The sequence below is a fragment of the Oenanthe melanoleuca genome, chromosome 6, assembly GCF_029582105.1.
Source record: "Oenanthe melanoleuca isolate GR-GAL-2019-014 chromosome 6, OMel1.0, whole genome shotgun sequence".
In the NCBI taxonomy this organism is placed as follows: Eukaryota; Metazoa; Chordata; class Aves; order Passeriformes; family Muscicapidae; genus Oenanthe; species Oenanthe melanoleuca.
In genome coordinates this window covers 4,953,381-4,974,978 of record NC_079340.1, presented here as the reverse complement: position 1 = coordinate 4,974,978, position 21,598 = coordinate 4,953,381, and the positions used below count along the sequence as shown (strand labels likewise).

At 44.3% G+C, this 21,598-nt stretch overlaps 1 protein-coding gene across 3 annotated transcripts in view; it reads right to left on the bottom strand.

The window, feature by feature from the left end:
- The window catches only part of CTNNA3 (catenin alpha 3), a 382,123-nt gene that overhangs the window by 28,632 nt on the left and 331,893 nt on the right, over positions 1-21,598 (bottom strand). For all 3 annotated transcript variants that reach the window (XM_056494515.1, XM_056494512.1, XM_056494513.1), the window contains exon 15: positions 17,873-18,054. In XM_056494515.1, coding sequence (XP_056350490.1) covers positions 17,873-18,054 — 182 coding nt within the window. The remainder of the gene's footprint in view (positions 1-17,872; positions 18,055-21,598) is intronic.

Genomic DNA, 21,598 nt, shown 5'->3' with positions numbered 1-21,598 from the left:
CGGATACTTCACAATTTGGAGCTGCCTCTTAAAATAAGAGAGCACGCAGCAGCAGTCAGGTGGGAGCAGAGGAAGGTATGTCAGGAGAAAAGCTGTACCTGCAGCCTGGGAGGCAGAAAAGCAGCTCAAGTTCTGACTGTAAGTTGTTAAATGCCAATTCTGACAAAACTCATCACAGCAACAGCAGAACATGGGAAGCAAAGCATCAAAGGGATACAACTGTACAGGTCTGACTGATGCACTGAATATTTATGTGTGCAGCAACCACACACAGCAGTGTCTGATGTTTATGCACTATTTATAGAGATGGGAATCAAAGAATTTGGCATCTTCCCACACTAACACTTGTGCACACACACAGACAACCTTTCCCTTCACTTCTAGATCCCAAATCTTCTCTAAGACATTTGCAGTTCTCTTACAATCCTGATGAAATGTGTTAATGAAAATGTGTAATTTCTGCTCAGTTAAGACCAGCTGCAGGAGGTACATGGATTAAATAAATGATCAGATCATCATAATTACTTTCACCTATACATAAAGAAATAACGTTACCAAATTCTCATTGTGATCTAAAGAAGAAAAACAAAGCTCATTGTTGCCAAACTAATCAGTGGATTTTACACTGAACTACAAAAAAACATAAAATAATGTCAAAAGCCCATAGTGATGAAAAGAGTGGAAAGACAGGAAGCTGCTGTCCTGCAGCAGTTCTCAGCTGGGTTTAAACTGGACTTTGATCATGCACCTTATCACAGACTACAAGAGAATGCCAAGCATCCAAGGGTGCCATCAGTGTGCACAAATCAAAGCATGGCATGTCTTGGATTTCCAGCTCTGCAAGTGCTTATCAACAGAAATACTTCTGTTAAAAAACAATTAAACTACAATAAAAGCAGTTGTTTGTACAAGACAGGGCACCTGGATAAATCTGATTATGCCTTTGGCAGGCAGGTGGCATCCATGAAGCTCAAGTTCTGTTCCAGAGGACATTATTTACAGCTGTAGAAACTGGTTTCCCCAGTTTGCAATCTCCCAGGCCCTTTTTCCTGTGCCACCAGAACCATCTCCCCAGGTTCCCTGTGATCTGTTTCTCACAGCCTTTCACAAACACCATTAGTGCAAAGAGAGGAACACCACATCTCAAGTGTTCTGCCATCAGCTGTGTATGCCTCATCTCTTTTTACCTCATTATCTCACATGCTGCTCCATCTCCTGCTCCCAGATCCAGCCTTTCAAAGGGCACTTCCATTCCCAGGCACTGAGGTCAGGCACCTTACCAGCCATGGGCTGTCATTTGGCTGCCTGTCATTTTAATCACTGAGTTACACACCACAGTTAGTGTTTCAGTGACTGCAGGGAAAGTCTCTGCTATTGGCCTCCTCCCCTTCTGCCATGAACAGAAACGATCTGGAGATTTGAACCTCTGCCACAGGAAGCCATGCAAGAGGCTCACAGACTGTGTTTCAGGAGTTCCTGAGCTCTGTCTGTGAGCAGCAACATTAAACCTGCATGCATACACAGGCTGAGAGTGCACAGCTCCCTGCACTCTGAGCTCTAATCTTCAAAAATTGGAACTTCCTCCTTGCTTTGAAAAAAGTCTATCTTTTCGATTCTCCAATAACAACAAGGAAATAGATTGTCCTGAAAATCACTTTTCTTTAGAAGAATCCAGCCACATCTACACCCAGACTACTTCCTTGTCCTTTCAGAGCATGCCCTGCTCAAAACAAGGCCTGTTCAGCAACTTAAACTCAGTGAATCCCAAAAGGTAGAGTTTATGGCTTTATGAATGCTGTATTATCATTCTTTTAGGGTATTTATTACTCATTTAATTATGCCATTAACAAATTACATGAATGGCAGATGTTACCCTTTGAAATTTCCCATCAGAGCACAGACACTCATGAACCAAGTGACAAAACTGAGCTACAGGAGTGTGGCCCATGCTGCTGAAGAACTTCTAAAGGATTTTTATATTTTTCAGCAGCTAATGAAGACAGTGAACTGATTATCCCAAACTAAGCATTGAAAACCCCAGGCTTGGAGTTCAGAGACACAAAGGCAGAGCCATGAACAAGAGGCACAGCAGGAGAGCTCTGACTCAGTAACAGGTCACAGTGCCAGCTGTTGGACACACCCACACAGCTGTAACTGCATTTCTATGTGCTCTGTGACCAAGCTGTCTTCTTGCAGTTTACACTTTTGATCTGTTTTTCCTCCTAATCCAACTGACCACAATCCCACTGATCATCTGACAGGAGAAACTGCGAATGGAAGTAGATGAATTATTTCAGTTTGCTCTCAGATGCCACAGTTCCATCATTAGCCACCACATCAGTTTTGTGGCAAGAGAATAACAAACCTTGTGGAGAAACTCTCGACATGGAGGCCCCCTGTAAGTAAAGATCCTGGATCCTTCAGGAGCAGCAAGCACACTGGAAACCCTGGGAAACCTGGCACAGGCACAGTGCTGGGGCTGTGAGCACAGCTGCTGGGAGGGCTTTAACACCACAGAGCTAAGAGCTGTTTCAACAATGCACTTCTAACTCTGAACCCATCTTATCTCAAATTTCCTCATTCCCCTCAACTATCTCTTCAACCACAGTAATTAAAAAAACCCTCATCCAGATCTCAAAATCCACAAAACTGTTCAAAAAGTTGTGCAGTTTGGATTACCTGTGGGGAAGGGGTATTTTTGAGGCTCAGGACTGCACACTGGTCATGTCTCCAGGTGTTCAATCATGAAAGCCCAAACCATTTCACCTTCCAATCAAGGTTATTGAACTGCCAGACTGCAGTCACTGGGGACACCTCTGCAAGAACTGGAAACCAAAAGTGTCTTCCCCAGTGAAGCAGAGGTCTAAGGCTCCTCTACCCACAGGTCTTCAGAAGCAGCCATTTCAGGGAAAAAGAGACTTGTATTCCTAGATGCAGCCCCTGAACACTCAGCCCTTGCTCTGGCCACTCTCCCCAGGCTTTATCCCCAGAACATTCAGCCCGTGCTCTGGGTGCCATAGCCAGCTCCTTCTGATGAACTCAGGCTATTAACAACCCTATTTCCCAACACTGGTCCCACATGCTGCTCATTAACAGCTTCTCAAGGCCACTTGAAAGAACAAGTGCTATCATTATAATTTAACTACCCAGAACAAAGTCACAACAAAGAAACCAGTCCTCAGAAAAACCCTGGAAAAATATAAGTTTATACCAAAGTCTGATTAAAGAACTCACCTGGGCTACCAGTAAACCACTCATGTTTTTGCTCAGAAAGATGCATTTGGCTAAAGGGATATCACATCATGGCAAAATTATCTTTTAGAGTGCCCATCTTGTGTTTGGCAAAGAAAAAGACCACAAATATAAGAGATCTTGTAATTATGATAAACGCTTTTAAAATTGGATGAAGTTTAGGATGCATAACATGGGAATGGAAAAATTTTTTGGAGTTAGGGAATCAATTTTCTGGTAGTTAAACTACTGTACCTTATACTACTGCTGTATCTGCATTTATCAAGTTTTGAAGTTACATCTTCAGGAAATGGCAATTTTTACCCGACTGGGACATTTCCCAAGGGGAGTGATGAAGCTGAGCCCTCTGCACACCATTCATTATAAACTCAGCAGCAACTGGAATTAAAGGGGCTACTGAAACCAGAGAGGAACCAAAACAGGACCAGCAGAACCAAAATGCTGCCCCAAACCTGTAATGATAGGCTTGAAGCTGGTGGAAGACATTAAATTCACCTTTCAAAATCAGTTCATTCCACTAGCAGAGCCATATTTTAGAATTTCTCAGAAAACTGTCCTCACCCCATTTTTTTTTTTTTTTAAAAACACACTTTCAGTGTTGCAAACTGAAACTAATGGCATGATCTATAATGTAATTAAAGCATTTTGTAGTGAAAAAAGAACAAAGTACTCATAAAAAAGGTACATTTTATGTTATATATGCACCTAGCACATCTGCTATGCCACAGGGACAGATGTTTATTAATATGGATATTGGATCATATTGCTAGACTGCTAATGGCTCAGTAATCAATCTTCTAAATACCACACAAGTTTCTGATTATATGCAGAACCAGTTATCAAAATATTTCCCAAAAATCCTGCTTTACTTTGGCCTGTGAAAAGCACCATTACTTGCAGTTTGGTTTCAACCACAGGGTACAATACTTACAGCACACTGTGTTTATAGTATGTTTACAAGAGACTGAGAGACACTCCCTCTAATATGGCAAATCAAACAAAACTTCAAACTCTCAGGATCAGAGCTCCCCTCCTCTTGCCACAGCACTACAGATCATGCTCTTACCTGAATTACTGGCTCGTGGTGAGAGTTTAGTCAGGCAATTAGAGATAATTCAGTTAACTATGGAAATACTGGGCTTCAGCTGAGCATCTCTGCTTTAAGGTTTCTCAAACTGTCTAAATAATGATGTTTTATTAAATGAGAGATCATAATATCCTTTTCTAATATTAGAAAAGCACATAACTACTGATGCTCACTACACATTTGCCCTCCTCCTCACTGTGGACATATTCCCCCACCAAATCTTCTCCTAATTCCTAAGCCCTCATGAAGGTACAGATAAAGTTTACTTCATTGCAAGTTCACTAAAGAGGGAAAAGTACCTGCCTGTAAGATGCAAAGAGGAAACTACTTTCTGAATAAAAAACATCCACTTTGCATAATGACAAAGAACAGCCTTAGACTGAAATGCATTTTCTCTGTACTTCATCAATTTGACATGTGCCTTGCTCACACTTTGGGAAAAACAGTAAATGGTTGGCTGGAGTTAGCATCAGCCCTGCAGTACCACAGGAACAGGGTTATGATGTTCCCATCCTCCCAATCTCCCCCACCTTTCATGGGGGGCTCTCCTCACTGCTCTGCTCACATAAACACAGTGTAAGGTAGAGACTGTGAATGAAATTTGTATTGTCAGCCCCAAGCACTCAAAAAACATGAGTCAGGCTCCAAAATACCACAGAACTGGAATAAACACCAGCAGAACTGAAATAATACATCTGCAGTTCTTTGCATTTATGTTCTTTTTTCCAAGCCTTCAGGGGTCCCGTTTTCAGGATTTGCTCAGCAACCATGAAACTTAATTAAAAAATGCTGGGGGTAGGTGAGTTTCTCCTACAAGAATGTATCTCCAAGATACAAAATAATACACACAAAGATTTTTAATAACATTCTGAGTTAGAAGCACTGACGGGTAAGTCTAAAGAAAGAGCAGTTAAAACATGTAAGGTCTCAATTTCTGCCTGCTCATCAAATGGCTGAGGAAGCTCTCTTGCAGCCACACACTGGTGAGAGATAAGTGGGAATATGGCAGGAGAGTATTGGCACTGGCTAGAATCTACCACTGGTGCCAAAAGAAACCAAAACAAAACAAAAAACCCACAGCAAAGACGTGATACAAATTCTTACCATGGGTGCTGTTTGCTGGAAGAGTTTTTAGCAGGCAGTCCTGACTCTTGCAGTTCACAGCTCACCCCACTTTGCTCTCCTCTCCACCATTCCAGGAATAGGGAGTTTGCTATAGACTGCCAATTACAGAGCATCTATCACTCCTGCTGCAGAACACTGGGCTGAGGAAGGGATTTCCTTCCCCCAGCCCTGCAAGAGCCCAGCTGCTGAAGGGCTGCTGAGAGCCTGCAAACCGAGCCAGGACCTGGGGCTTACAGAGATCATCCTGCTTTGAACTGCCTGTGCATCCTCTGCAAGACAGGCCACTCCTGATGACACCAATTAGGTACTTCAGGTTTTCTTAAGGACAAGGAAGGCAGGAGACTTTCCTGAAAGGACACACAGCTTCTGCAGAAGATTGTGTTAACACAACTGACACAGTTCAGCCAGCCAAGTTACTTGGCATCAGCATCAGTGTCACTTTGCTTGTTGAGACAAAGCATTTGAAAATATGCTTGGCACAGGGTCTCCAGTGAATAACATTTTTTCTTGTATCATGGTAGGTAAAATTTCCTAGGATGGAAAGCAGAAAGGAGTATTTCACTTGAATAAAACATGCCCTAAAAACAATATGGTAATCCTGAACAAACACACCACTTCATCTGATTTTTCCATCAGTATTAAACCACACTTTTTTTCTAAGGCCTAAAATTATAGCAGCAGCTTGTTTCCTTAAGCCTACAGGATTTAAAATGGAAGAGAACTTCTGGAGTAAGTTACTGCCTTGGCAAGGAATGCAGTACAACAGCTGCTTGCCCACTGAAATCCTGACAAAATATTGAGTTCCTGCTGCTGAGACAGCAAAGATGTGAAGAATGGCCCTGAGTAACTTAGTGAGGACTTCCCTCTCCAACATCCCCATCACCATTCCTCCTCCAGCCTCCTTGTGCTTGGTTTGCCCTCTGCCAGAAGCCAGGGGAGATGTTACCTGAGTGCTCCTCCCTTGGGGATGGGGATGTGCATTCCCAAAGCCAGCAAGGGGCTGCTGCACACAGGCACACAGCACTGGGCAGCTCTGCCCTCCTGGCACCTTCAGCCTGCCATGCTCAGGGCAACTGCTCCTGCAGAGAGCAGGATGGACAGGCCTGGAAGTGCCCTTTGAAGGAAAAACTAAAAACAGGTCCCACAACTAGTTTAAGAAGGTATGGGAAATGAAAGACAAGTAACTCTTTGACTCTCCTATTAATCCAGACTGAACTGCTGGTTCCAAAAGCAAAGTTATGGCTTGTGCAGAGGAAAGCTGTAACTCTACTGAACATTCCTGACACAGGTAAACTGCAATGATTCACCTGCACAGGACCTGCCCACCAGGCAGGTCCCTGAACACCTGGAAAGGCAAACATGTTTGAGGCATAAATGCAGAATGGAAGGCAATGCTGAGTGGGTGCTCACCATGCCCCTTCCAGCAGCAGTGACTCCCTTGGCACAGTCCCTCCTGCCAGATCCTGTTTCCCACCCCATGCCAGAGCCTTGGTGTAACAGCACTGAGCTCTCCCACTTCCTGCTCACACATGTCCAGCATCTGCTGTCTGCAGCTCCTGCCTTCCTGTGCAGCACTGAGAATCCTTTCAGGAAACCACTTTTAGAATATTCATGTTATCCTCATCTGCCACCTCTGACTGGCCCACTTGAAAAGCAGAACCATCAGAGAGCAGACAGCAATAATGAAGACATTCCAGAGAGAGAAACAGAATCATGTATATTGCACTACAGAAACCTTGAAGCACTAAATTAACTGGGATCCATGATCTGTTTATAACTACTTAGCAAAAAAAGTTACTGAAGAGCAGAGCATTACCATATGTCTAGCAATTACCACAGGCCTGTAGGTACCACAGAGGCTTCTCAGCCATTACCCACTGAATATGCTGCTTTGCAAATGATTCGACCAACAGGAAAAGGATGTTTAAACCAAAGAACAAAACTGAAAACAAACCACTGCTTAATGCTAAGAGTAAGTCAAAGCTGTTAGTGTAAATGGCCAAGTCTTAATTTTACACCCAGCTTTCACAGTTTGCCCTCAGCTCTAGGGAGAGACAGAGAGCTGTCAGGACAGCAATCAGAGATCAAGCCATGCAGGTGGAAGTGGGCAGCTGCTCTGAATGTTGGAAAGCAGCAATACACTTCTGTTTCCTCCTTCTCTGGCAATGCCCTGCTCAGAAGCACCTTTCTCCACAGGAGCACTCATTCCTGGGCAGGCCTGCAGGAAGAAGTGTGCTCACCTCTCCCCTCCTCCTTTCCAGCTCTGGCTGTATTTAATTTATTTTCCATCTTGGTATATTGAGGACCTGTGGCCTTCCCATCAGCCTAAGAAGACCTCAATGACAGTGTCAGCTCCTTATTTTAAGGGAGCCTGTGTATGATCTCAGTGGTCTATGGTAGAAATATGGGATCTCTAAACCAGCTTTTCAATAGGTTTACCATGAGATGAAGTGACCCTACTGAACTCTCAAACTCCTTCCACTAGCTCTGACCCACCCCAGGCACCCTGAACAGTGCCACTCCTCCCCTCTGCCACCACAGAGCCCCCAGGCAGTGGGGTGATGTGACCCCTAGCAGGAAGAACAGCTCTCAGAAACCTTAACAGTGCAGGATTGAGACAGCTTTGAGAAAACCTGCTGCAACAGCACCTCATGTCTGCAATCTGCCATGCACATCCCTCCACACCTCTGCCCTCAGCCAGCTCCTTCCCAGCTCAGGCCTGGGGCTGGAGGCTCCTCTCTGTGCTGGCAGAGGGTGGAGGCAAAGCCCTTGGCTGACCTGCACACACAGCAGTGCCCCAGCTGAGCCCAGGGGTACTGGGAGAGGCTCAGTGCCCCTGCCAGTGCCACCTTATGGGGAAAGACAAAGTTCTGATTCCCAAAAGCACCAAAACAGCAGCTGCCAAAGGTCCTGAATTGAAAACCTGTGTGAAAAAATGCCACATTGTTTTGGAAGAAGGAAGTGTGAAAACCATTGGCAGGCTACAAAAACCGAGAAAGGTCCTGGTTTAATTAAAAAAGGTTGGAACAGACTCCAGCCATAATTTCAGCTGAAAACAGCACTTCAGCACTGTTCCTTTTGTTCACTGTGCTCCCAAGGTGAACATTTGTGCATAGTTTTTCTCAGAAGTATGCATACTCCAGGAAGAAAACTAAACTAAAACACTACTAAATAAAATTAATTATATAGCAAATACAGTAAGAGTGCTTGCAACTCTGCAACTTCTGGGAACAGCTGCATTTTATTAGATGGCAGTTCCATCCTAGCCTGACTCTTGGTCATAAAGAAACCAAAGGTTCTTTCCTGTGGACATGATTTCCTGTGGGTTGATCACTCAGAGAGAAGCAAGTCAGACATTTGGTAGGGTGAAGAGAGAGATGAGAAATAATACAGGAGAAGTGATATTGGATAAACAAAAGCCTTAGCTCTCAGAAATAGCCATACCTTCATCTGCACAAAAAAAAGGTGACTACAGAAAGTGCTGCAGTTCTCAGCCTAGGAAGAAGGGGAAAGCAATAATAAAACAATCATTTAAGAATTACTGAAATAACATACCTCAGTAGAGGAAATTCTAACTACACTTCTTCTCCCCAGCCTAGACTGCACTTCTGGCAGCCCAAACAAGCAGAGCCAGACACACCATCTGGGGAGCCTGGAGATGATTTGGGTGCAGCTGGGTACCACATCACGCTGGTGTTCAGGGCATGCTGGGCCTTCACTCACCTTCACAGCAACAGCAGACACGTCCAGAACACAGAGACAAAACCTGGATTTCTCCAATGCTCATGAACCTATTGTACGTGTGAATGTAAAAGAAAACAGTTTGTGGCATAAGATCTCTTTGCTCTGGCAAACATGACTCAAGGCCTGCATTGTTCCCCATTTTCTATTCTGATAGAGAAACCTTGACACACAAAGTTGATAGCAGTGCTAAGGGAAAAGAAGCAGGGGAAAGATGGCAGGGAAGTCCCTGCCCCTTCCCTTCGCTGGAGGCCCACTTGCCTCCCTGCTGAGATCAAGAGGCAGTCAGACAGCAATACCCCTTCACCAAATCCATCTCAGCCTGCAGCAATGTCCCGAGGGTATCAGCAAATTGTCACCAGCTCTGCAAAGCCTATCCAGACTCAAAGGCAATTCCCACTGATCTGTTTCCTTTCCGTTCCACTATCTGCAACTATTACTCACTTTTATGTACCCCCATTAGGTGCTATCTGTATCATCAAACTCACAAACTCTGCAGTGACAACTCCAGACTTCTGTTTCACCAGCCAGGTCAACAGTGCAGAAACTGCCACACATCCACCCTTAGACAATAAATTGTCAAGAGAAAAGTGGGTGTACATCTTACTCTAACATGATGGATCTTTTGTAAGCAAAACTTCCATTTGAATCAGCATTAAATTCACAGGGAAAAAAAAGTAACTAATATTTTATGTCAAAATTCTGGTTGGAATTAACTCACTGCTGTGCCAGCTCTTCCAATGAAGGGGCTGATAACTGCAAAAAGTTTCCAGTCTTATTTCCTGGAAACCTTCCAAAGGTTTAAGCTTCTAACTTCTGCTAATTAATTCAGGAGGAACCTGAACATATGGTGTTATAGCCAAAAATATATAGCATATACAAAATACAGCAAATAAATCCCATAAAAATAGGCCTATATTTTAAAGGGTAAAAAGCTGGGAGAGGTGCTTTGCCTTTTTAATGACTGCTTCTTTGTTCTCCTAGGAGACCCTGCTGGGTGCTCTCACCCAAGAACAGCTTGAGCAAAATAAACACAAAAACAAGATTTGCATCAAGACACTGAAGCTCTAAAGGCAGGTTGCACTCTGTGCCTTTGGAGAATGCTCCAGAACTGCCATGGCTAGGGCTGCCCTGAACACTGGCACGAGGACAGACCTGCAGCTCCTCCCTGATCACCTTCAGTATCCAGAATGGGATCTTGCTCCCATCCTGGGCCTGTTCTGCCTGTGCCACAGCCCCAGGGCACCAGAGAGCCCAGGGGTGCTGCCAGGAGCCCCAGGGCACGAGTGAGACCCAGCTCTGCCCTGCTCAGGCCTGGCTCACAGGGACAGCTGCCCTGGGTCTGTCCCTGCCTTGGCAGCAGCTTCTCTCCTGGCCAGGCTCAGGGATTGCAGTGCCACAGCCTGGCTCTGTGCCCCTCAGAGCCATGGAGCTGCTCCTGCTGCCCTGCCTGGCACTGCCAGAGGGAATCAGCACCCTGGGCTGCTCCTGCTGCCCTGCCTGGCACTGCCAGAGGGAATCAGCACCCTGGGCTGCTCCTGCTGCCCTGCCTGGCACTGCCAGAGGGAATCAGCACCCTGGGCTGCTCCTGCTGCCCTGCCTGGCACTGCCAGAGGGAATCAGCACCCTGGGCTGCTCCTGCTGCCCTGCCTGGAACTGCCAGAGGGTATCAGCACCCTGGGCTGCTCCTGCTGCCCTGCCAGAGGGAATCAGCACCCTGGGCTGCTCCTTCTGCCCAGCCTGGCACTGCCAGAGGGAATCAGCACCCTGGGCTGCTCCTGCTGCCCTGCCTGGCACTGCCAGAGGGAATCAGCACCCTGGGCTGACACTCCAGAGCTCTGAATCCCTTTGTCCTGAGTGCAGCAGACCCTACAGATAAGGGCAGAAGGTGGCTCTGTCTGGCACAAGACATACAGATTGGTCACTTAAATAGGGCTGCATTTGCTGTGAAGTACACTGGGATCTGTAGCTGATCTGCTTCTGCTCCTGGATGGATTTCTGCCAGAGGCTACACAGATCTGTTTGTCTGCCTCATTTGTGATTTTGCTGTATTTGAGTATGTCTCCATTTTATTAATTTGTTTTTGACTCCTTGTATGAGCCATGGACAATAGGTACTCATGATCCTCTTTGCCCAACCAAAAACATCTCAATCTCTTCACTTTTTTTCCTCAACTTTTATGCTAAGGATTGTATGCTCTGAAATAACTGTTACACTAATTGTAATATTGCTAAGAGAGCAAGGAATCCATGGAAATCTTACCCAGGACTACAGGACAAGTAAAGAACAAGCAGCAGCTGTTCCCTCTGATCATTCTGAGGATCCCTGTCCTCAGGTAAATGCCAGTCCCACTTGCACAGGGAGCCAGGGAAGCTGTGTCAGCACTGCCCTGCCCTGTGCTGACCCACAGGAGGTGTGACAACACATCAGCACAAACCAGGCACTTCTACACAAACTGCACAATTAAGAGCCTCACTGTTTAAAATGGAAGACATTTTCTTGGACTTCCATTTATAAAACTCTTTTGGGATGTGGAGCATGTAATTGCTTTAATCAGAGGAATTAATCTTCACAGCTTCCATGACTACAAGGCATCCTACAGCAAGCAAGAAATTATTCAGAAGTGGCTTCACACAGTCCAGCAGTAAGTCAACTAAACACATCACACAAGTAAACCAACACCAGAATTATTACGCTGAAAAGTTTTACACAAGACTTTTAACCAGACGACTGGGTGAATTCTCTCTGTGAGAATGTGCCTGGATTTCTACCTGTATACATGAAATTTAGGAGTCATTTCACATTCTAGATGCAAATGACTGTTTGTTTAAAATCAATTAAAACATTATCTTAAATTAACTTTCATGTGCACATGAAAAAGGCCCCATTCATAAAAAAGGGGTCAATTTCTGAGCCTTCCTACTTGTATCAATATGTGATTTTCTTACAGGAAAATAAGAATTTTTAAAAATGGCTTGCAAACACTGAAAATACAAAAAGTTAAACTAGAAAGGTCAAATGCCAAGCTAAAATAATTTTTTGTCACCTTTCTATCAAAAGTCCAACTGTAACTGTTAAGCTTAATAAAACAACAGTATTATGTTCACTTTCATTTCTGTTCCAAGGAAATGGAAGTTGCACAAGTAAAGTATCTTTTTTAAAAACAGTTTTTAAATGAAAGAACAAACTGTGAATGTCTCACCCTTCCAAGGAAAGAGGCAATAGATAAACAGTGAAATAATTACACCTGCTTATCATACAGACAGATATCCACAGTGTAATTATGTCACTGGGAGAAGGAAGAAATAATAACTGAACATCTTTCTGTCCTGACATTTGCTGAAGAGCTTTTACGTTCCCAGACATTCCAAGAACAATTTCAGGACTCAGAAGTCTCTGCTGCACTGTGAATGTCAGGGGCTGCCTGCAGTCAGCACTCAGAGATGAGAGCAGATTGGTTTGGCTTTGGCAGCCAAGGCACAGAACAGAAGTGCCTAAAACGCTTGTGGTTAAGGAACAACAGGTGACACAAGGAACAGAAGCCTGCAAAACAAAGCTGCTGCACACAGGCCTGTGTAGGGAGCTGTCCCCTTCCCACTGTGATGCTGACAGGCAGCTCCAGTTCATCTTCTCCCTTTAGAGTTTCTACTCCAGGTATGAGCAACAGCCAAACCTGTTTCCTGCCTGTGGCTGTCCATGAGCCAGCTGCATCTTGCCACAGACTGCTGCAGAGCAAAGGACCCAACCTTGTGCTCGTTATTTTGGCCGTCAGCTGCTCACTGTCCTGCTTTGCAGGTATTTAGTGTGCTTTGTTAACCTGCAAGGAGCAGCCATGTGCAGGGGGTGTGCCTCTGATCCCCACACCCTCTGCAGCTGCACTCTGCCACCAGCAGAACCTGAGGCACTGAGGCAATTCTGACTCTTAATCCCCATCACAAAAATCTGACTGTGTATTCATCATCTGCTGTGTTTGTGTAACAATACTACTATTGATGCCAATTGTGCCTACTATAGGAAAACAAATCCACTTAGCTTGCAGGCAAATTGCATATATAAATACTTGGGGTAACTGTCACAGAGCCAAACTATTATATTATTTTTGTTTCTTTAAATGTTTCTCTTTTGGTTCTAAGACTTCAATCCACCAGGTGATTTTCCCTTTGGAATAAAATAATAATATATTTCGAAGTTATAATTTTTTTTTTTTTTAGAAATTTTATTATTGAAGTATGAATAGCTAGCATTTCATTATTAGAACTATATTGAGTAGCAACTGCAAAATTACATTAAATACTTGCTGGTATATATATATTTAAGAAACAGCTGGAATTATTTCTACTGTAAGAGTGGCAGAAGCATCCACCAAAGTATCACATGAAATATCACACTCTATGCAAATTAAAGACACAATAGTAGTGTAAAGGAAATTCAGACACAAGCTTTTGGGATGGGCAGGAGGACACAGATACTGGATTTCTGCCTTCAAAATCCTGACATATTTGTGCAAATACTAGAAGCTCAGTGACATTCAGGCAGCTGGAGCAGTAGCAGCAGATTGTGCCTCGTGGTTTAAGGTGACACCCCTCAGGATCCAGCACAGATCAGAGAGCCTGTGTTTATGGGAGCAGCAGCTGCCTGAGGCCCTGGAGCCCTGCAATCCCCCCAGCAGCACTGCAGCCAATGCAATTCTGCTGCTGTTTTACCAGCAAAATGTACCACTTAACCTACCCTGCTGGAACAAGGAAACCCTGCTGGCTCTGCTCCACAAGGCAGGGATGATAAAACACATCAAGCATGCACACACAGCTCAGATGCTCCTGCTCAGGAAACTCATTTACCTTAAAGAATGTCTCTGTGTAACAAGAAGCTGCTCCTAACACAGAACCCAAAGGGCAGGTTTACCTGCTTTGCCCAAAGCTGTCTCCAAAATACCTGTCCTTTCTGATAACTCAGCTGCAAAGCACCTCTGATGACAAAACTTGTGCAACCTTCAATGTTAAAGTGATTTTTGATGAAATAATTTCCAGTGGAAGTTGTTTGCTCTCAGACACAGCTTCTGGCACAAACACTGAGTAGCTATGGCCTCAAAAGCACCCCAGACTGCTTAATGGAGCAGTGCTGGGCACTGAGTGCCCTGAGATGAGCAGCAGGGGGGAAAGGGCAAACTCCTACAAGTGTCTCGAGCTGAACCGTGACTGCACTGACACTCAGCTCAGGGCTGGGTAATAAAGGCACCACTACCTTTTGTGGCACTGACAAACCAGGCTGGTGACAGGGATAAGACTGAGGAGAGCTGGGACATGGAATTTCCACATGGGTGAGAGGACCTGGATGGAGCTGACACAATCTGAGGGCTACAAGGGCCTGAAAAAGGCAAGGAAGGCAGCCGATTTCAGAGTGCAATGAGAAAGCTCCACAGAATTTCAAAAGCATCTGGCTGCTGGATGGGAAATAGGAGGACCACAGGTTACTCTGAAGTGGGAAGGGGCACCAGGAAAAGTAAATCCAAGAGTGAGTTTTGGTGATGAGTCTCATGGATGGCCTTGACCAGGAGCAGAACCCTCTTCTGTCCCCTTTCTTTGTCATCTCAGTCTCTTTGAGTCCTGTACCTGAGAAGTGCCTTCCCAACTTTGCTTTCCCAAGCAAAGACTGGAGCCCAGAATTAGGCTCAGGACTGTGGCTAGCACCAGGTGAGGAGCCCTGCTCCACCAGGCAGCTGCACTGGTGGTAACCAGGAGCACTGCAGAGAGGAAAGTTCAGCCAAGTTGCAATCCTTTAAGAACTAGAGAACTGCATTTAGTCTTACTACAAGGATAAAGTGGACAGCTTTTGGAGGATGACTTGGCTAGATTTTTTTCTAGTCTTGGTAATTTTTTTGCTATTTTCACTATATTTCTCATATTAACTCCAACACTGATGCCATTTTAGAAACAAATGTCAAGCAGCAAGAACAAATATGAGACACTTTCTGAACAGTTTGTTGAGAGCTGCACTCTTGTTTAAACAAAGTGTTCACACGTGGCCCCATTTGGAATCTAACAACCTACAGAATGGGTAAGGGGTAAAATCCCAGTGATTCTCATTTATTGCTGACACCACAGAAAGTGAGAGGGATGGTCCCAGAGCCTTCAGCAGGCACTGTGACTCCTGACCCCAGGGCTGCATGCTGGCAGGACAGGCTGTGGAACAGCCCAGCCAGGGCAATTACCAGCACTGCCCTCTCTGAGGTGCATCTATAAAATCACCTCTGACACAGCAGCAAGCTCTGCCTGGTGTCCCAGTCTTACCTGAGCCCTGGTGATACCTTTCCTGCACAGAGACATCCTGCAGTTCTCTGTTTGAAGGAACTTTCCCTGCTGCACAGGGCTCAAACAGCAAGACTAAAAACTTCCAGCAGAGCTCCCTTTGTGCTTAAACCATCGACCCTTCCTTGCTCCTTTCTCAACAGGAATTACAAGTTCCAGTGCTGTGATCCAAAGCACTGCTTGAATTAGATACAGATTCCCTTATATGAGCAAAAGGGACTCAGCATGTTTATTGGCAAGTATCTTTTTAACTGTAGGTCTGCCTCGGCAATGAGAAACAAAAATCCTGCTCCATTTACACATAAAGCTTGGGAAAAACAGAACAAACCAAATGCAACCATGGGATTTTTCTTGTACATTTTTAGCCAATCAGGAGAGAAATTGGAAAATTTCCACTAAAATATTATTAAAACTGTTAGAGCAGGTCAAGCCATTTCTTGCTATTGACTTCTGTAGAAGACAGAGCAAAGACCCAAAACTTTGAAAACCACCCACTGATATTAAATAACAATGAATGCAAGGTAACACCATATGAGGAACAACAGCAATCAGCTTATGTAACGAGCAACTCCAACACAGAAGTTTCCTATTTGTCTGAGTAGCTTCTGATGTAGCAAATACAAAACGTCAGGATCTTTTATCTCCTCCAAGATAAAACTGGGGAGTTCCAGAGTGGAGAGCTCAGAACCTAAGGTGAGCTGGTGCTTGCTGTGCCTTCTGCAATATTCATGCCCTGAGTATCCAGAGAAGTGCAAAGGAGCTGGGGAAAGGTCTGGAGCAGCCAGGGGAGCTGGAAAGGGGCTCAGCCTGGAGAAAAGAGGCTCAGAGGGGACCTCCTGGCTCTGCACAACTCCCTGACAGGAGGGGACAGACTGGGGGTTCAGGCTCTGCTCCCAGGAAACAAGGGACAGGGTGAGGGAATGGCTTCAAGCTGCACCGAGGGGAGGTTTGTGTTACATCCTAAGGAAAATCTCTCCACTGAAAGGGTGGTCCAGTGTTGGAACAGGCTGTCCAGGGAAGTGATGGAACCCCCATCCCTGGAACTGCTCAAAAAGATGTGGATGTGGCACTTTGGGACATGGTTTAACATGAACATGGCAGTGCTGGGTTATTGGATGGACTCAATGACCTTAAGGACCTTTTCCAACCCAAACAGTTCCATGATCTGTTCCCAGATTTCCACAGAGCAGCAAGTGAAGAGCCAGTTGTGCTCCTCAGCACATACAGTTGCCACCTTTGATGAGCAACAGTAAGAAGAAGAGCCATGAGAGATCACCTATTGCTCAGACAGATACAAATCTTCCTTTTACCACACTTCAACACTAAAGAAGAAACACAGCTCCTTACAGGAGATATTTAAAACCAGTTTTATAACAGATCACAGACTCCCCCATGCAGGACCTTACCCCCTGTCATCTGCAGGTGGATTTGGAAGTGCCAGTGTGACAAAATGCAGCAGCTGCCCTCCCCAGAAGGAGCCTGCACCAGGGCCCAGCTGTGTCCCAGCTGCTGCAGCTCGTGGCAGCCCTGCTCACTGACACCCACATGATACACAGAGATTGCTCTCTGTGCCTTGCATGGAAGCACTGATTTCATGAGGCACTAAGTGTCCTGGAAGAGTGGCTGTGGTAAGGCTTCACCTGTCAGCAACTGTTTTACTGCTAACTAGACCAGGGGGAGAGAAGGACATCACCACCACCATCCTCCTTTGTTATAATCAATTTGATGGATTCACACAACATTTAACTCAGAGCAAGGCAGAAAAAGCTCCTGCACTTAAACTTGTTTCCTGTTGTAAGAGCATCACTGAGCACATACTGGCAGCAGAATGACATACCAGCTTTGAGAGCTATCTGCTGTGGTGCTCTTCATTCTTTAAACTACATCTAGCAGCACAAGAGTTCTGATGAAAGCAATAGCAATAATGGGATATAAAATATGCATGAGTCTGAATGTGCACTGTCACACATGGGCTCTGTGCAGTGTGTTTCATGCTTGACAGCACTCTCTGATACAAGCAGACAGAACAACAGATGAGACAAAGCTACAGCTTAAAATCGAGATTATTTTGTTACTCTTTCCCTCTCACTGAGAACAGAAATAGAGTGCTAAGACATGTGCAAAACCCTACCAACAAATTAATAAGAGAGAACAAAGGCAAAAAGCTAGGGATAAGAATAATTCAAAATATTAAATCCCCCAGCACTTCAGTGCTCCTACCTGATGTGCTGCATTAGCTGAGCCACTCAATTTTGCAGACACTGTGAGCTGACATTAAAAACTTCTGTACTTTGCTGCTGTAACAGTGTGACAACAACCTCCAGCATGTCTAAGTATCCAAGAACCTTTTTTATGTAGTTACCTTGTGAAGTCAGTCATCTCCATCATAATCACACACATCCTCTTGGCCAGAACAATTATGTCATTGCTGGTATCATCCCAGATCTCAATCTCTGCATCAAGCTTACTCTTGACTTTTTTGAAGTCAGCCACTTGCTCAGCTATCTTTTCCTTCTCAGCTTCTGGCAGTTGAGTCATCTTGGCCTGAAACAGAATAATTTGATTTGTAAAATATCTACATCAGAGTATTTTCTTTTTTTTAAACAAAACCACTGTACATTAATAAACACATAGTTTAAACATACTTTGGCCTGACCCAAGTCTTTGAGTCTGAGCACTTCTGAATTTCAACATCTGTATGTTGTCACTGGGTTGGGCCAAATAAATAATCTCAGTGTAATGGAGACAGTGGTGCTCCTGAAACCATTAATTTTAACACTGTGAGAGAAAGATTAAATTCTTCCAAAGAGCATTTATGAAAGATGACTGATAGATTTTTCTATTTCTTAGGGCTAAGGGAGCCTAAGTAGTTTTAAGTATGATACATGTTAGAGTTACAAAATGCAGTATTGATTCAGGTAAGAAATAATCAATGGAAAGAGTTAATTGTCCTGCAGCACTCAGGTAATGCTGCTTCTCTCTTCTGAGAAGGTTCTGTATGATAATTTTAGGAACTGAAAAAGACTGAATTGTTCAAATACACATCTTTTGTCTTTGCAGAATATGATCAGATGAACATGTCAGAAATCTGGATGTGAGTAAGATTACCAAAAGCTCCTGAAAATGTAGCAGGGTGAGAGGAATGTTTTTGCCCAGTGTTGTCCATGAGAAGATGGCCAGCCTGTGCAGGATGGGTCAGACAGCCCTGCTGTGCCAGGGGGAGGCAGGAAGCAGCCAGGGCTAGGGTAGGACGTGGCCACATGGGGCTCTGGCCCTTCATCAGCTCCTGCTGCTCCTGATGGCTCTGCTGCGAGCTGGGTCTAACCCCACACCTTCCCTGCAGCCCACAGAACTCACAGCTGCACACACCCATTACTAACACACTGTAATTACACAATATATGTTTTGTCACTTATTCTGGTTTAGAAAACATTACTTACCACCAATAATGGAAAGTGAAGGCCATGGTTGAATTGTTTGTAATTAACAAAATGGGTAATCAGCTCTATACATAATGTGCATGTTTTTCAAGCCATGCCTTTTCAGAGATTTTATTTATGCTACAATCACTATCACAGGGTTAGCTTTCTCATTTACACAAATTAAATTACTGAAAATTACAGGTTTCCCAGCATGTACCTGTAATTGCAGTCACAAAATCAAACAATCACAGAATGGCTAAGGGTGGAAGGAACCACCTGAATGGTCAGAATTAGAAAGCACAGCTATTGTGAGGCTGCATCTCCCATGTTGTTGAAAAACCCCGAAATGGGTTACAGAGGGAAGAGAACTTCTATCATCTCATACATGTTTACTGACAGGTGGGTGGCTGTGGTATTTCCCAACCCCCAGCTTCAACACTGGCTTGAGTCTGATCACAGGCCTGGATCTTGAAACCACAGGAAAGATGACATTTTAATGAGGGAACTGTGACATACAGCATCCTGCTATCTGCCAACAATAATGAGCTTCAGGTGCAATGAGACATTATCCACTGGAACAAAGGGCAAAGGAAATTGTAAATCTGACCTTGTCTTTTCTCTCCTTTCCTCATACTGCTTTAAAACCATGTCCAACAAAATAAAGCAATTCTATACAGAGCCTTTAAGCACAGATTTAACTTTGTATTGAAATAGGCAACACAACAGTAATTGTAAAATAAAGATCTAACTTGAATGACTATTACATGAATGCAGGTTTATTTAGTCCACCAGAAGAAAATGATTTTTTTACTACTTCTAAGACAAAATGTTATTATTGCAGTAGCAGATAAAAGAGTTACTACTAGGTGAGAGAAGAAGTTACATCTGTGATATTTCCTTCCTTCTACTAAAAAAAAAAAAAAAGCATAGATTTTTTTCTTAAATGTCCCTGACTTAACTTTTCTGAAGGCTTAACTTTTCTGAAGTCCCTGGTAGCTGGAGTCTCCAAAACTGGAGTCAGTGTTATTTGAGCTGTCCCATTTACAACCTGACTGACCTGTGAGACTGGAGTTTCCCTCCATCACCTTCCCATGCTTCAGTCAGTTCTCCACCACAGAAATGAACCTTTAATGCCATGTAAGGACACAGGGGGGTAACTAAGTGGTGAAAACTTTGACTCTTCTCTCCCTGGTACACTGCTGGCCAATGACATTCCAACCCTAAGAACTGGCTTTTTGCCTAACTTTGTCTCTAGCTGCTCTCCAAGGATTATGTTTATTTCACATAAACTTTGATTATGCTCTTAAAATCTCACACTGACATACATTTTTTCTGTCCTGATCCCTAACAAATGATTGGCCAGATCCACACCAGCACCATTCTTACCACTTACAGGGACCAGGGAGGAAAGAAAGGCAACAGAAAGCAGCACAATACATTCAAGCAAAATCAAAGAATCTCCCTTGAAAATGATTTAACACTTCCAGCTTTGTAGGCTGCAACATGTCAGGTAACTACAGAGAAGAAAAGTGGAAAATACTGTTTTTCTGCAATTTTGTAGGTTACAAGGAAAGAAATTCCAGTGTCCCAAATGAGCACATGAAAAACTTCTCAGAGCAAGAACACAAAATAACCTGCTCCTCACACAGTGCAGTTATAAGATAATGGCAGAGATACCAGAAGCACGGATTTGTGTCCCTACTTTCCCTTGAGAGCTGAGGCTTCCATTCCACCAGAGCCCTCTGCTCTGCTCCTGCCCTCCTGCTGCAGTCAGCTGAGCCTTAGTGAAAAACAGCAGGACCCCTGCAAATCACTCCAAGTACAGCACTGTACTCTAACCATGCTCTTTCACAACAGCTCCAATCATGAGCTTTACCTCTGTTTTATTGAACAAACTTTGCAGGCCACTGTCATAAAACACACATGTGAGCTGAGCCCTGAGCAACCTGAAATGGTGAGTGGCACCCCTGCCATGGAACTCGATGATCTCTGAGGTCCCTTCCAAGCCAAATCATTCCCTGAGTCTGATCCTGCTTGAGTGCCAGTGTGTTCATCAGTGAATTCACACAGACAAAAGGGATCCTGTTACAATGAGTAAGAGGTGTCCACTACCTTTTACTACTACTCTTCCTGCTGAGGCAGTGACTTTGTGAGCCTGGATGAAGAGGTGACAGGTGATGTTGGATACTCAGCATTCACAGCTGAGTGAATCCACATCCCCAGAGATGAACTGTGGGTGTGTGATGCTGACAACGGGCAGAAGAAGCTGTGTTTCTTTTGATACTTCCCTACCTGCTGTCATCAGCTGCCTTCTCCCTGTTCCAAGAATTGCAGCAAGCCTGCTCAAGTGCAGCATTCCTTAAATAAGTTCAGAGAGTGCCTCATTTGTTCTGCCATGACAGTTCTGCTGTATTTTTAGATGCAATATAGTTGGATAAACCAGGTAAAGAGGTAAAACTATTGGGAGACAGTAAACTAAGTGTTTAATGCAATTTTTGCATCAGCCTTCACTAAGAAGGTTGGCTTAGATGATGCAACTATGGCACATTAAATGTAATTTCTCTTTGTCCTGGGGCCATAGACCTATAGATAAAAAAGCACCATGCCAAAGTCTGGGCTTCTCCAGAGCTTTGCCACTGGTTCTCACTTCATCCTTACAAATAACC